This window comes from Oncorhynchus nerka, linkage group LG4 (genome assembly GCF_034236695.1).
Source record: "Oncorhynchus nerka isolate Pitt River linkage group LG4, Oner_Uvic_2.0, whole genome shotgun sequence".
NCBI lineage: Eukaryota > Metazoa > Chordata > Actinopteri > Salmoniformes > Salmonidae > Oncorhynchus > Oncorhynchus nerka.
In genome coordinates this window covers 19,811,436-19,825,188 of record NC_088399.1, presented here as the reverse complement: position 1 = coordinate 19,825,188, position 13,753 = coordinate 19,811,436, and the positions used below count along the sequence as shown (strand labels likewise).

The following is a 13,753-nucleotide window of genomic DNA, read 5'->3' as shown; positions in this document are numbered from 1 at the left end:
AGCTAACCTTTTAGTTTGGATCTCGCGACGCAGTTGGCATCAGTTGCTGGGACTGCTAGGCTCTGTCCAGTGATCCTGCCAACCAAGGAAAGGGTCCGAGGAGCTATTTGGGCTTGCTAGCTGCATATCAAGCAAGCAGGTTTTCTTGAGTGCTTGAACGCAGCCCGTGACGCGGTTAGCCATTGTGACTGGGACCATGGATTGTCTCTGGTTTATGGCTGTGTAGATCCCTGCAGTTTGTTGTTTTCAATCTTCCCTGTAACCTGCCCTGTCATGTACTAAACTGACACACATTTCTGATGATTGGTTGAAATAATTGGAAAATAGGAAGATTGTGAGAGCTGTACTGTTAGATTTCAGTCCAGCCTTTGACATTATTGACCGTAACCTGTTGTTGAAAAAACATATGTGTTATGGCTTTTCGACCTCAGCTCTGAATCCACAAAAAGGCAATCTATCTAATAGAAATGAAAGGTTTTACTTTAATGGAAGCTTCTCTAATGTCAAACATTTAAAGTGTGGTGTACCGCAGGGCAGCTCTCTAGGCCCTCTACTCTTTTCTATTTTTACCATTGACCTGCCACTGGCATTAAACAAAGCATGTGTGTCCATGTGTGCTTATAATTCAACCATATATGCATCAACAACCACAGCTAATGAAGTCACTGAAACCCTTACCAAAGAGTGGCAGTCTGTTTTGGAATGAGTGGCCAGTAATAAACTGGTCCTGAACATCTCTAAAACTAAGAGCATTGTATTTAGTACAAATCATTCCCTTAGTTCTAGACCTCAGCTGAATCTGGTAATGAATGGTGTGGCTTTAAGGAAGTGGATGGCTGCAAATGTTCTACTTTTAAACTCGGACAAAACAGAGATGCTTGTTCTAGGGCCCAAGAAACAAAGAGATATTCTGTTGAATCTGACAATTTTATTTATTTCACCTTTATATAACCAGGTAGGCAAGTTGAGAACAAGTTCTCATTTACAATTGCGACCTGGCCAAGATAAAGCAAAGCAGTTCGACAGATACAACGACACAGAGTTACACATGGAGTAAAACAAACATACAGTCAATAATACAGTATAAACAAGTCTATATACAATGTGAGCAAATGAGGTGAGAAGGGAGGTAAAGGCAAAAAAGGCCATGGTGGCAAAGTAAATACAATATAGCAAGTAAAACACTGGAATGGTAGTTTTGCAATGGAAGAATGTGCAAAGTAGAAATAAAAATAATGGGGTGCAAAGGAGCAAAATAAATTAATTAATTAAATACAGTTGGGAAAAAGGTAGTTGTTTGGGCTAAATTATAGGTGGGCTATGTACAGGTGCAGTAATCTGTAAGATGCTCTGACAGTTGGTGCTTAAAGCTAGTGAGGGAGATAAGTGTTTCCAGTTTCAGAGATTTTTGTAGTTCGTTCCAGTCATTGGCAGCAGAGAACTGGAAGGAGAGGCGGCCAAAGAAAGAATTGGTTTTGGGGGTGACTAGAGAGATATACCTGCTGATATACAATGAATCTTGATGGTTGTACAGTCATCTCAAATAAAACTGTGAAGGACCTCGGCGTTACTCTGGACACTGATCTCTCTTTTGATGAACATATCAAGAATGTTTCAAGGACAGCTTTTTTCCATCTACGTAACATTGCAAAATTCAGAAACGTTCTGTCCAAAAATGATGCAGAAAAATGTATCCATGCTTTTGTCACTTCTAGGTTAGACTACTGCAATGCTCTACTTTCTGTCTACCCGGATAAAGCACTAAATAAACTTCAGTTAGTACTAAACACGGCTGCTAGTATCTTGACTAGAACCAAAAAAATGGATCATATTACTCCAGTGTTAGCCTCACTACACTGGCTTCCTGTTAAGGCAAGGGCTGATTTCCAGGTTTTACTGCTAACCTACAAAGCATTACATGGGCTTGCTCCTACTTATCTTTCTGATTTGGTCCTGCCGTACATACCTACACGTACGCTACGGTCACAAGACGCAGGCCTCCTAACTGTCCCTAGAATTTCTAAGCAAACAGCTGGAGGCAGGGCTTTCTCCTATAGAGCTCCATTTTTATGGAATGGTCTGCCTACCCATGTGAGAGACGCAGACTCGGTCTCAAGGTGAATGGAAAGGCACTGGAGCAACGAACCGCCCTTGCTGTCTCTGCCTGGCCAGTTCCCCTCTCTCCACTGGGATTCTCTGCCTCTAACACTATTACAGGGGCTGAGTTACTGGTGCTCTTCCATGCCGTCCCTAGGAGGGGTGTGTCACTACAGTGGATTGAGTCACTGACGTGATCTTCCTGTCTGGGTTGGTGCCCCCCTTTGGGTTGTGCCGTGGTGGAGATCTTTGTGGGCTATACTCTGCCTTGTCTCAGGATGGTAAGTTGGTGGTTGAAGATATCCCTCTAGTGGTGTGGGGCTGTGCTTTGGCAAAGTGGTTGGAGTTATATCCTGCCTGTTTGGCCCTGTCCGGGGGTATCGTCGGATGGGGCCACAGTGTCTCCCGACCCCTCCTGTCTCAGCCTCCAGTATTTATGCTGCAGTAGTTTATGTGTCGGGGGGGCTAGGGTCAGTCTGTTATATCTGGAGTATTTCTCCTGTCTTATCCGGTGTCCTGTGTGAATTTAAGTATGCTCTCTCTAATTCTCTCTTTCTTTCTTTCTTTCTCTCGCTTGGAGGACCTGTTCCCTAGGACCATTCCTCAGGACTACCTGGTCTGATGACTCCTTGCTATCCCCAGTACACCTGGCCGTGCTGCTGCTCCAGTTTCAACTGTTCTGCCTGCGGCTGTGGAACCCTGACCTGTTCACCGGACGCGCTACCTGTCCCAGACCTGCTGTTTTCAACTCTCTAGAGACAGCAGGAGCGGTAGAGCTACTCTAAATGATCGGCTATGAAAAGCCAACTGACATTTACTCCTGAGGTGCTGACCTGTTGCACCCTCGACAACCACTGTGATTATTATTATTTGACCCTGCTGGTCATCTATGAACATTTTAACATCTTGGCCATGTTCTGTTATAATCTCCACCCGGCACAGCCAGAAGAGGACTGGCCACCCCTCATAGCCTGGTTCCTCTCTAGGTTTCTTTCTAGATTCTGGCCTTTCTAGGGAGTTTTTCCTAGCCACCGTGCTTCTACACCTGCATTGCTTGCTGTTTGGGGTTTTAGGCTGGGTTTCTGTACAGCACTTTGAGATATCAGCTGATGTACGAAGGGCTATATAAATAAATTTGATTTGAAATTTGATTTGATTTGAACAAGTTGAGGAGACTAAATTACTTGGCCTTACCTTAGATTGTAAACTGTCATGGTCAAAACATGTAGATTCAATGGTTGTAAAGATGGGGACAGGTCTGTCCGTAATAAAGAGATGACACCACACTCCAAAAGACAAGTTCTGCAGGCTCTAGTTTTGTCTAATTTTGATTATTGTCTAGCCATGTGGTCCAGTGCTGCAAGGAAAGACCTAGTTAAGCCCAGAACCGAGCAGCACGTCTTGCTCTTCATCGTAATCAGCCTCTCTTGGCTAAAAGTTGAGGAGAGACTGATTGCATCACTTCTTCATTTTCTAAGAAACATTAATGTGTTAAATTCAAAATTGTTTGCATAGTCAACTTACACACAGCTCTGACACACACTTTCCCCATCAGACATTCCACCAAGGGTCTTTTCACTGTCCCCAAATCCAAATCAAATTCAAGAAAGCGTACGGTATAATGTGTGGAACTCCGTTCCATCTCATATTGCTCAAATAAATGTAGTTCTGTCCTTGAGCTGTTCTTTTCTCCTAATGTTCTGTATTATGCCATGCTTCCTGCTTTGTGTGGACCCCAGGAAGAGTAGCTGCTGCTTTTGCAACAGTTAATGGGGATCGGTATAGGTGAGGACGGGTGTTTACTGGGAACTATGGGCACACAAGTAAATCAGTGCCCAGTAAAAACCCGTCTTCACCTATATGTCTAATAGATCCTATTAACCTTACAAAGGGAAAATCTAGCTTTTGACAAGGAATTACATTCTAATTTCCAAATGTCTATATTTTATAAAAACAAACAAGAAACATTTAAAAAGCTTATAGAAAGACTATAGCCTCCTTAATGACAAAAAAGCATCCTGCAAAATCCACACTTGCATCATTCTTTTGATTAGACTAGGTTGTGTTTGGTTGTAGGTTGAAGTTTTGGTGTTTTGGGCCCGAATCATTTTCCTTCAACACTTCTATCCCATGTGTTTTTTACTCTGTGTGTAGGCTCACCCCATATAAATGTCATACCACTAGGTCTACGTGTATTTCCTCTTTGTGAATTGGCATATTCCTAAATATCAATGATGAATATTCTCAGTAGGCTATTCAAGGACTATTTGGGAGCATAGGCCTACTTAAAAAGGCTATAGGGAGGGAGAGAAATTGAGCTAGGGTAGACCGGGGCTAAATGTAACATAGTTACAGTGAGTAATGGTAGCTAAGACACATATATTGTTTGTATAAAATGTTTTTAATTGAACAAAAAAAATTGTACTCAAACAACATACATATCTCAGCTACCATTACTCACTGTAACTACGTTTCTGGGACATGCCAGTCGTTTACAATTCAAACCAAAAGTGTCAGAGGTGAAATGTTACAATTAACCCAGTAGGTGTGGTTAAATGTAACAGTCTTTGATCCTAAAAATACGGGGTAATAAAACAACAAAATTATTTGAAACAAATATTTGGATGAAAACACAAAATTGATAAACAAATTATTATATTTTTTTTACCAACTTTTTCTCCCCAATTTCGTGATTACCATCTCGTATCATCGGTGCAACTCCATAACGGGCTCGGGAGAGGCGAAAGTCAAGTCATGCTTCCTCCGAAACATGACATGCCAAACCACACTTCTTAACACGCGCTCACTTAACCAGGAAGCCAGCTGCACCAATGTGTCGGAGGAAACTGTTCAACTGATGTTCGAAATCCGCCTGCAGGTGCCCGGCTCACCACAAGGAGTTGCTAGAGCGCGATGAGCCAAGTGAAGCCCCCCCCAGCCAAACCCTCCCCTAACCCAGAGGAGACTGGGCGAATTTTGCGACACCCTATAGGACTCCCGATCACGGCCAGTAATGCCACAGGATCAAACCCCAGCCCCCCACACTGCGATGCAGTGCCTTAGACCCCTGCGCCACTCGGGAGGCCCCAAACAAAATATTTTAATTTGACCAAATATTTCACCAAATATATTTTTTATTTATAATTATCATTCAAAGGAATTAATTTGACTTTTTATATTTTTCAAAGTTATTAACTTGGTTGTACTGGGATAATTTATAGGAAGAAGTTACATTTTATATCACTATGTGAATGTGTCTAAAAACAATATAAAATACCATAGTATTTGTTGTAGGTGCACTAACCCCGATACAACTAATCTGAGTTTTGTGCGAAAATACAACAATAATTACTGTCAACTATACCACTCAAAATACCTTTTCTTACTGATAAAAATGATTGAAGTGATAATGCCAGAGAAGCCAGTGTTTGGAGGATATATTGACACTGGTGTTGTTAGGCCCGACACGAAGTCCAAGGCTGGCTAACCATGCAAATATATCCTCCAAAGGCGGTCTTCGACTGCATTATCGTTCTTATAGAATGGGTTACCAACATGTGATTTCTATATTTTAATTTTAAAAAATTATCTTGATTCATTCATACTATTTCATTCTTCCACAAGATATAGTACCGACACAAACCTAGGGTTGCTACCCAAGCCGGCTGGTCGTTTGTTCTATTGGTTTGGTTGTTAGACATTCTACGGCCAACTTAGAGCCAGAATAAGAGCAAAGTAGCTTCCTTTGCATTAGTTTAAGCTGTTTTCTAGTGACATTTGGATACATCCATAACAGGACAATGACTGTTAGCACACAGCCAAGACAATGCAGCAGTGGCTTCGGGACGAGTCTCTGAATGTCCGAGTGGCCCAGCAAGAGCCCGGACTTGAATCTGAGCAAACAGCTCTGGAGAGACCTGAATCGTGCTGACTTTGTTATGTCTGGGAGCCTTGCTTGTGGCACCTTGCTTAAAGCAACAATGTAGTTGATGCACCGTCTCTGAATTACCTTTTTGTCCTCTGGCGCAAGACTGAGTTGGTACACCGTGCTCTCGAAAAGGTACCGAAGGTATGGTGATGGACTGAGATGTCCATCAATGGCATCCTTCAGGACATCAATTTTTGCCATAGAGTTGACTACTCTGCTGCAAATTGATGTTAAGAGGTGTCCAAAAGCTTGACAGGATCAGTTTGCTCTCCCTCAAATGACTTCACTGCAACTTGTACGTCAGACAGGATTGATTTCAAGAATGTCAGGTAGACACATAGTTGGTCTTGTCCATGTACATGGTGAGGAGCACATCCACCATGTAGCAATGCTCACTGGCCTTGGTCACCTCAAAGTGGAGTTTCAGTTCTTCCCACCGGCTCAATATATGAGTTACCGCAGGCTCAATCGATAGCCAACGTGTGGCACACACTTTGGTGATATACAAGGGTTTCTGGCCTCAATTAATGGTGGCATACACTGCTTTGTACGCCTCGCGCCATTTTGGGGAAATCGAAAACCATTTGTAGGTTTCCCTGATTAAGTACTCAACACTCCTAGGGACGGTTTCTTTGGATGCTGCACTGACAGCCAATTGTAAAGAATGGCACACACAGCTGATGAGTACTGAATTGGGCAATGCACATTCTTCCTTTAAAATCTTGTGCACCTCAGTCATCACAGACGCATTATCAGTGCCAATTCCCTGAAGATTCTCTTTTTTAAGGTTACACTTCTCAAGAAACTCAACTGCCGCCTTTGCTATTGATCTGGCATTCGCTCCCTCCAATTCATTCAGACCAAGAAAGGTGGACACAACGGTTATTTCTTTAGCACTGAAATACCGAATCACCACACCCAGGTATTTCGAGACACTGACATCAGTGGACTCATCCAAAAGGAGACTGAACTTCTCATTCCCCACATCTGATGTTACTCTTTTGAGAAAATAAGGAGCCAATACTCCCCTAATCATTTCTGTGCAGTGCATTTGGAAGTTTGTTGCTGTCACGGAATCTGAAAATGCAGCTTTGCAAGCCATACATAAATGTTCGCATGCTAGCAGTGAACAATGCTCCGTAATGGCCATTGGCATTGTAGCTTCTGCTCTTTTGCAGTTATCCACTTTCTTAACCAACTGTGGTAATGTAGACTGCGTTGTGGGGTTGTACAGTTTTGATTGATTTATATGCTTTGCTGTAAAAACAATGTTTTTTTGATGTCATACATTTTTGCAAGCATATCTGATTTGCAGTACTCACAGTATGCCCAACAATCATCCCCAATTACTGACTTCAGCTACAGACTCCTACTCTTTTCTGTACTTCTGGCTGTACAGTTTTGATTGAGACATGTTGATTGATGTTGTAAGTTCTGTTCAAGATCAAACATTTGTGACCAAATATATTCATTGGGTTTGTCTCCTCGAACGCACACTACTGCTGCTACAGTCAGCAAACAATGATTTACAATTTGCTGAAATTGCTGCTGGCCTGCTGCTGCCTGTGCACGAGCTAAACGTCTGCTGCTGACGTCACTCACAATGCACTTTTGCAGCCAGGCACGTGTGTTGTGACTGAGTGTGTGACAGAGAAAAATCGTTTTTGTGTCATTTAGAGGGAAAATGCATTTTAGTGTTTGAGTAACTTTTCAAAAGTTGCTAAAAGTTCCAAATACATTTTTAAAAGTAGCTAAATGTGTTGCTAGGTGCTGTTTGAAACAAAGTTGCCAGGGTACTCTGAAAAGTTGCTAAATCTAGCAACAAAATTGCTAAATTGTCATCACTGGTCTCATCCCTGACTCTCGATATGTTCATTACTATGGGACAGCTGGAGATCGAATTTGAATATTTAAACATTGTTTTTAATGTCAGAGAGACAGACAGCAATGTTTACACAATTCTCGGGAGCATAATGTCACAATATACACGTTAGAAATATACATAATTCTGTTTGTGCCATTGAAAAACTAAATGCACAACATAAACTCAACTGAAAGTCAGTCCACATCACATGCTCATTCAGTGAGTCCATGTCCATTTATCCAGAATGGATCCCTGTCATTTTCCTCTCCTTCCGCTTTACAAATCTGTGAATAGCAATGTGGCGGATACCCAGCAGGAATGCACTTAAACTTTACAGTCAAATTGGTTTCAGATGAGGGAAAGCATACAGGAGATGAAGCTGCTTTTAGGTCATTGTCCCTCCTAGCCACCAGCAGCTGAATGGCAACATCTGGTGGCAAAAATATATATTACACTCAAAAGCATTTGACGTTGCAAACACATCAGTTATTAATATTTATTTTATTTTTTTTAATTTAACTTTTACATTACCTATGATGACCACAATATGACATTGATTGACATATTGAAATTTATTATTTGCGTTGTATGCTACTGCACTTTTGTAGTCTTTCAAAGCAGGACTTCTGTATTGACGAACATTGTGGACTCCTTATCTTGATAGGCTAAGGAAGAAATCTGTGAATTCATATCAATTTCAGAAGCAAACTATAGAAGTGGCCCAGATAGAATACTTTAAAAAAGTATATCCTTCCCTCTTCCTCTTTCCTTCCTTGGAGTAATCACTGATTCAACATGATTGGATGTGTGTAACAGTGAAGAAGGAAGTATGCATTTTAAAGTATTTAAACATGGCCCGTACCTGACATGAACAACAAAACAAATTGATCGGATTTGCCATGAGTAGTGTATTAAAATCAATGTTTACATCCTTAGTACTCTGTCGGCTATTTGTTGAAATAAACGCTTATCCTAATTAAGGGGGCTTATTTTACTGTTACACCGGAACAACCTCGATTGGGATTTAATGCAACACCAAACGCTTTTCCGGTCTCTTTTCACCCACCCATAAGAAGAAAATGGTGAGTGGAAAAATAGTCAGAGATGTATCGTACAACATCTATTTCTGTATCTGTTTATTTTACCATACATTGTTGCGATTTGCGACTTGTAATCACAAATAATGGTTTCTCATCGATATTGTTTTTGATGCAACGTTAGATGGTGTATAAAAACCTTGAATGTTTGCTTGCCTAAAAGCTTGCTGGCTATCTTGCCTATTCAGCTAGTTAGCTTGCTACCGGAAAAGTAATGTGCTCTTTCAACTAAAGCACACTTTATTTCGGGTGTGAAGAATTTACTATGCATTATTCACGAGACTTAAATAAATGTGAACATGTATATATCTAGCTAGCTCAATGCCTATCTACCGGTAGTTAACATGGCTAACGTCAACTTTCTAGCAAAGGAAGCATTGTTAACGTTAGCTACCTTGCCTCAAGCAAACACTGAATTAAGTTGCCAGGAATTTGACTAGAAACGTTCGTAGTCCATCTGGATTATTTTAGCATGCAGTCGGCAGTGCGGCAAATGACACTCTGCAAATAATTACTAGTCTTGTCAATTATGTTTTCAATACAAATGTCTTTACACATGAATTTCAGTGATTTATTTATTGTTGGCTGAGACATGATCCCGACTTCTCCGTGTATGCTCACTGGATGACAAAGATCTTTGGCTAAATTATGGACCTTATGTGTTTCAGACGAAGGGTACATCGTCCTTTGGAAAGCGGCGTAATAAGACGCACGCTCTGTGCCGTCGCTGTGGCTCCAAGGCTTACCACCTGCAGAAGTCGTCCTGCGGGAAGTGTGGGTATCCCGAGAAACGCAAGAGAAGGTGTAAGTGCCATTCCTTGAACAATCAATTGATTCATTGTAAAAACTGCTATATTGTAAACAAGATGTCAGACCTGTGGGCATTCTTAACTTGTTCTTAACTTGTTGAATAATGAGGGTTGTTACTGCATTGTCTTTTACTTTTTACCTTGTTGACTTGTTAGAATATTTGACACGTGCATGCAGCATCACTCAATTAATGTTTACTGCCCAGTGTCTTGTCAATGATGTTTTCAATACAAATGTCTGAACATATGAATTTCAGTGATTCTTTTTTTGTGACTGAGACGAGACCCCAACCTCTTCAAGTATGCACATTGGTTGACAGCTCTTTCCATAATGTGTGCCCCCACATCTGTTGACAGGAGTGAGGATGTTTGGGAATGTTTGCCTTAAACCTTTGATCCTGCTTTGTGACAATTTTTGTTTACTTTTTTGTGTCTTTCTGTAGACAACTGGAGCGCTAAGGCCAAGAGGAGGAACACCACTGGGTCTGGCCGCCTGAGACACCTGCGAGTCGTCTACCGCAGATTCAGGTGAGCACTCATATAAAGCCAGCGGTACACCGTACTGCTGAGATTATTTTCCTTTTTCTTCATTTCCTGGAAAACGAAGGTCGTAGGGCACATGGTAAAATGTTTGGATCTGAAAATTGCATTCTTACTGGACAAGTTCAAGTTGGCCGCTATTCCCCTTTCAAAGTGTTTACTCCTGTTTCCTGTACTCTCACTGCGACCCTGGTTTGTGTGGACTCCAGCCAACCGTTAGTGCAGGGGTGTCAAACTCATTCCACGGAGGGCAGTGTCTGCAGTTTTTTTTTTTATGAGTTTCTTTACTAATTGGTGACCTTGAATGATTAATTAGTTAGGGTGGGGGGAGAACCAGACACTCGACCCTCTGTGGAGAAATGAAAACCTGCAGGACTGGCTCTTAAGGGCCTTAGTTGATCACATGCTAAAGACATGCAGGTCATTCTACAATGTGAGTTCAATTGTGGTTGTTGATGCTCTGTTATATGTGAATCGATCCGAGTATGGTTGTGGCCAATAAGCCACTGCTATCCCCCTGTTTGCGCTGTTACAACTGTTGCTTTGAAATAATGCTAGCGGAAATGAGCTTGCCAATTATGTCACAAAATAAATGTCTGAACTGATGATGCCGGATTATTAAATAAAAAATTAAAAAATATCTTTACTAAAGCAAGCTTCACTGCCCCATCAGTTGTGACATAGGGGTCCCTGAGAGGAGTTCTGAAAACCACTGACCTAGGAGCCATGTAGAACTACGTATTCTGCCACATCTGTTTATGGCCATCTGTTACGTAGTTGGATCAGCACTAGCATATGCATCCAACAGACTTCCACAAACTGTGAAGACTACCTTAGTGACTGTTAGAAATGTTGCTTATTACCTTAGGTGATCCATAAGGTTACAATTAAAGTCTTCTACATAATGTACACATGTTTTCTTTCCCCATCCTTTTCAGGAATGGGTTCCGGGAAGGGACCACCCCAAAGCCTAAGCGTGCTGCAGTGGCTGCCTCCAGCTCGTCCTAGACACACTTTGAATTTACTTGTTTAAATAAATGTGCTGTTAGTTGAGAGTCGTCTGGGTTTTTTCTCAGTATAACATGAATCATCCATTAATTCTTTCCACAACAGATAAGCGTGAACTGTGCAGTGCACTGGGGTTCACCAATCCCAATTGAAAAAATATTTTCTTATCCTACCTTTTTTTATTTTTTAAAAACAGGTTTTTCTGTCTACTTGCACTTTTGCTCCAATTTAGTGCAAGCAGTCATTACCATGCCACTGCTTTAATCATTGGTTGACAGCCTCTTATGGAAATGGTATGGATAAGAACTTTTTTATAGTTCTGTGGTGAGATTATAAAATATGCCCTTTAGCAGACTTCTTAACCAAATTGACTTAGTCATGCATACATGTAAGTATGGGTGGTCCTGGTAATCAAACCCACAATCCTGGCATTTCAAGTGCAAAAGCTTTAGGTTCCAAGTCAAATCCAATTTTATTGTTTGTGTTCAGATATGTGATTATCAAGCTGTATTTATACAGCACATTTCAGACATGGACTGCAACAGGATATGCTTTACTGGGAAAAACAAACGCTCCCCAGTGGTGCAGTGGCCTAAGGCACTGCATCTCTGTGCAAGAGGTGTCACTACAGTCCCTGGTTCAAATCCAGGCTGTATCACATCCGGCTGTGGTTGGGAGGCCCATAGGGTGGTGCACAATTGGCCCGGGGTAGGCTGTCATTGTAAATAACAATTTGTTCTTGAATGACTTGTCTAATTAAAAATGACACTGAATGACTAAACCGCTGAAATTACGTTAGATCTCATGTCCACAGTTTTTGCCCCCCTCGGGAACTCTTGACAGGCTGTTCCAGAGCCTGGGGGCATAACTGAAGGCTGCCTATTGGTCCTAGGCTTTGGGATAGTTAAAAGGCCCGTGCCTGAGGGAACTACTGGGTACATGTACTTTTAAATTGTCTTGACATGTTTTGGGGTGCAAAATTGTGGATTGGTTTTAAGAATCTTAATGTATTCTAGAACTCACAGGCAGCCAGTGCAGAGACCTTGAAACCGGTGTAATGTGTGCTCTCCGTATGGCCTTGATCAGTACCTGTGCTCCACATTCTCTGTTTTGCACTTGACCAATAGCTTTCGTGGGTAGACCAAACAGGAGAGCATTGCAGTCAAGCCTGCTTGTAATAAAAGCATGGATGAGAATATCTGCCTGAGAAATTGCCGCAATGTTCCTCACGTGGTAAAAAGCTATTTTGGTCACGTTCCTAATGTGTGATTTGATTTGAAATTAAGTTCAGAATCTAAAATAACAGCTAGATTTTTTTACCTGGTATCTTCATTGCCCGTGAATGAAAATGTGCAGCTAGATTCTCAGCGGTTTGGCCCCCACAATAAGTACCATGGTCTTGTCTTGATTTATCTGGAGGAAGTTGTGAGCCATCCAAGTATTTAAATCACAAGAACAGTCATTTCTTTGTGACGCTAAAATCCTAACACTGCCAAAGGGTTAACATGTAAACTGACCCATACCATGTTAACCATACCAGACCCAAAATCAAACCTTGTGGAATGCCACATATGATTTCTTGTGAGTTATGTTCAACAAGGGTGACAACTCGACCGGTTAAATGGGTCCTAAACCCAAAGTCGCCAAACAGAATGTCCATACAGCTGAGAGCATTAGTAAAAAATATAGGCTGTCCCACCCCTTTTCTGATAGAGTATGAATAGCTGTAGTGTGGGGTGGGGGGGCTTCAGTAAGAGCGGCAATAGGTTCTGATGACAGCCATGTTTCAGTGAGAAACATGCAGTCAACTTTGCACTCAGTAATAAGGTCATTCACGGGAAAGGTTTTACTAGTGATTGCGCTAACATTTAAAAGTGCCATATTCAATGAGTGTGATGCCTGGGGCATCTGCCTCGAGGTAACCAATGGAATAACAACCACATTTATTAAGGTTACAACCATGTTTTCTATCAGAATTGTAGATGACCGTTTGTATAAACTTACTAGAAAGCGGAGTTAAAGGAACATAAATTAGGCTATTCACAATAACCATAGTGCCATTTCTACAGGAGTTGATATGCTTTCTAAGTCCTCTGTTGCTTATTCTGACAGGGAGAACTGGACCACTACCAGACCCTGTCCCTCAGTCTCTAAACTATTTGCAATGTTGCTGGAAATAATCCTGGAAACCCTGTCACTGTACTAGGTGCCACTTTCCCTTTTACACTCTAGATGCGTCATCACTTCAACCATGCACACATTATCTAGGTTCATTCTAACCATGTTTGATTTGGTATACTAAGCCAAATGCTGATCCCTCTGTATGGTGTCTGTGTGTGCTTGCTTGCACAAATGTGCATTGTGTATAGGAGTGTGTGTGCGTTTGTGTACATACATGCACACATGGAAG

General features: G+C 41.5%; 1 protein-coding gene and 2 non-coding genes across 3 annotated transcripts; all 3 read left to right on the top strand.

Annotated features, from left to right (window-relative positions):
* The first annotated feature begins 8,882 nt into the window (after positions 1–8,882).
* Positions 8,883–11,388, top strand: LOC115120174 (large ribosomal subunit protein eL37). The gene is made up of 4 exons (XM_029649076.2): positions 8,883–8,971; positions 9,655–9,790; positions 10,239–10,323; positions 11,274–11,388. Exons 1-4 carry the CDS (start codon positions 8,969–8,971, stop codon positions 11,341–11,343), a joined length of 294 nt encoding a protein of 97 aa, XP_029504936.1. The 5' UTR covers positions 8,883–8,968; the 3' UTR covers positions 11,344–11,388.
* Positions 9,504–9,583, top strand: LOC115129105 (small nucleolar RNA SNORD72). Its single transcript, XR_003863627.1, has one exon. It is a non-coding gene; the product is annotated as a small nucleolar RNA SNORD72 (small nucleolar RNA).
* On the top strand, positions 10,003–10,081 carry LOC115129104 (small nucleolar RNA SNORD72). The gene has a single exon (XR_003863626.1). It is a non-coding gene; the product is annotated as a small nucleolar RNA SNORD72 (small nucleolar RNA).
* Positions 11,389–13,753: the final 2,365 nt, after the last annotated feature.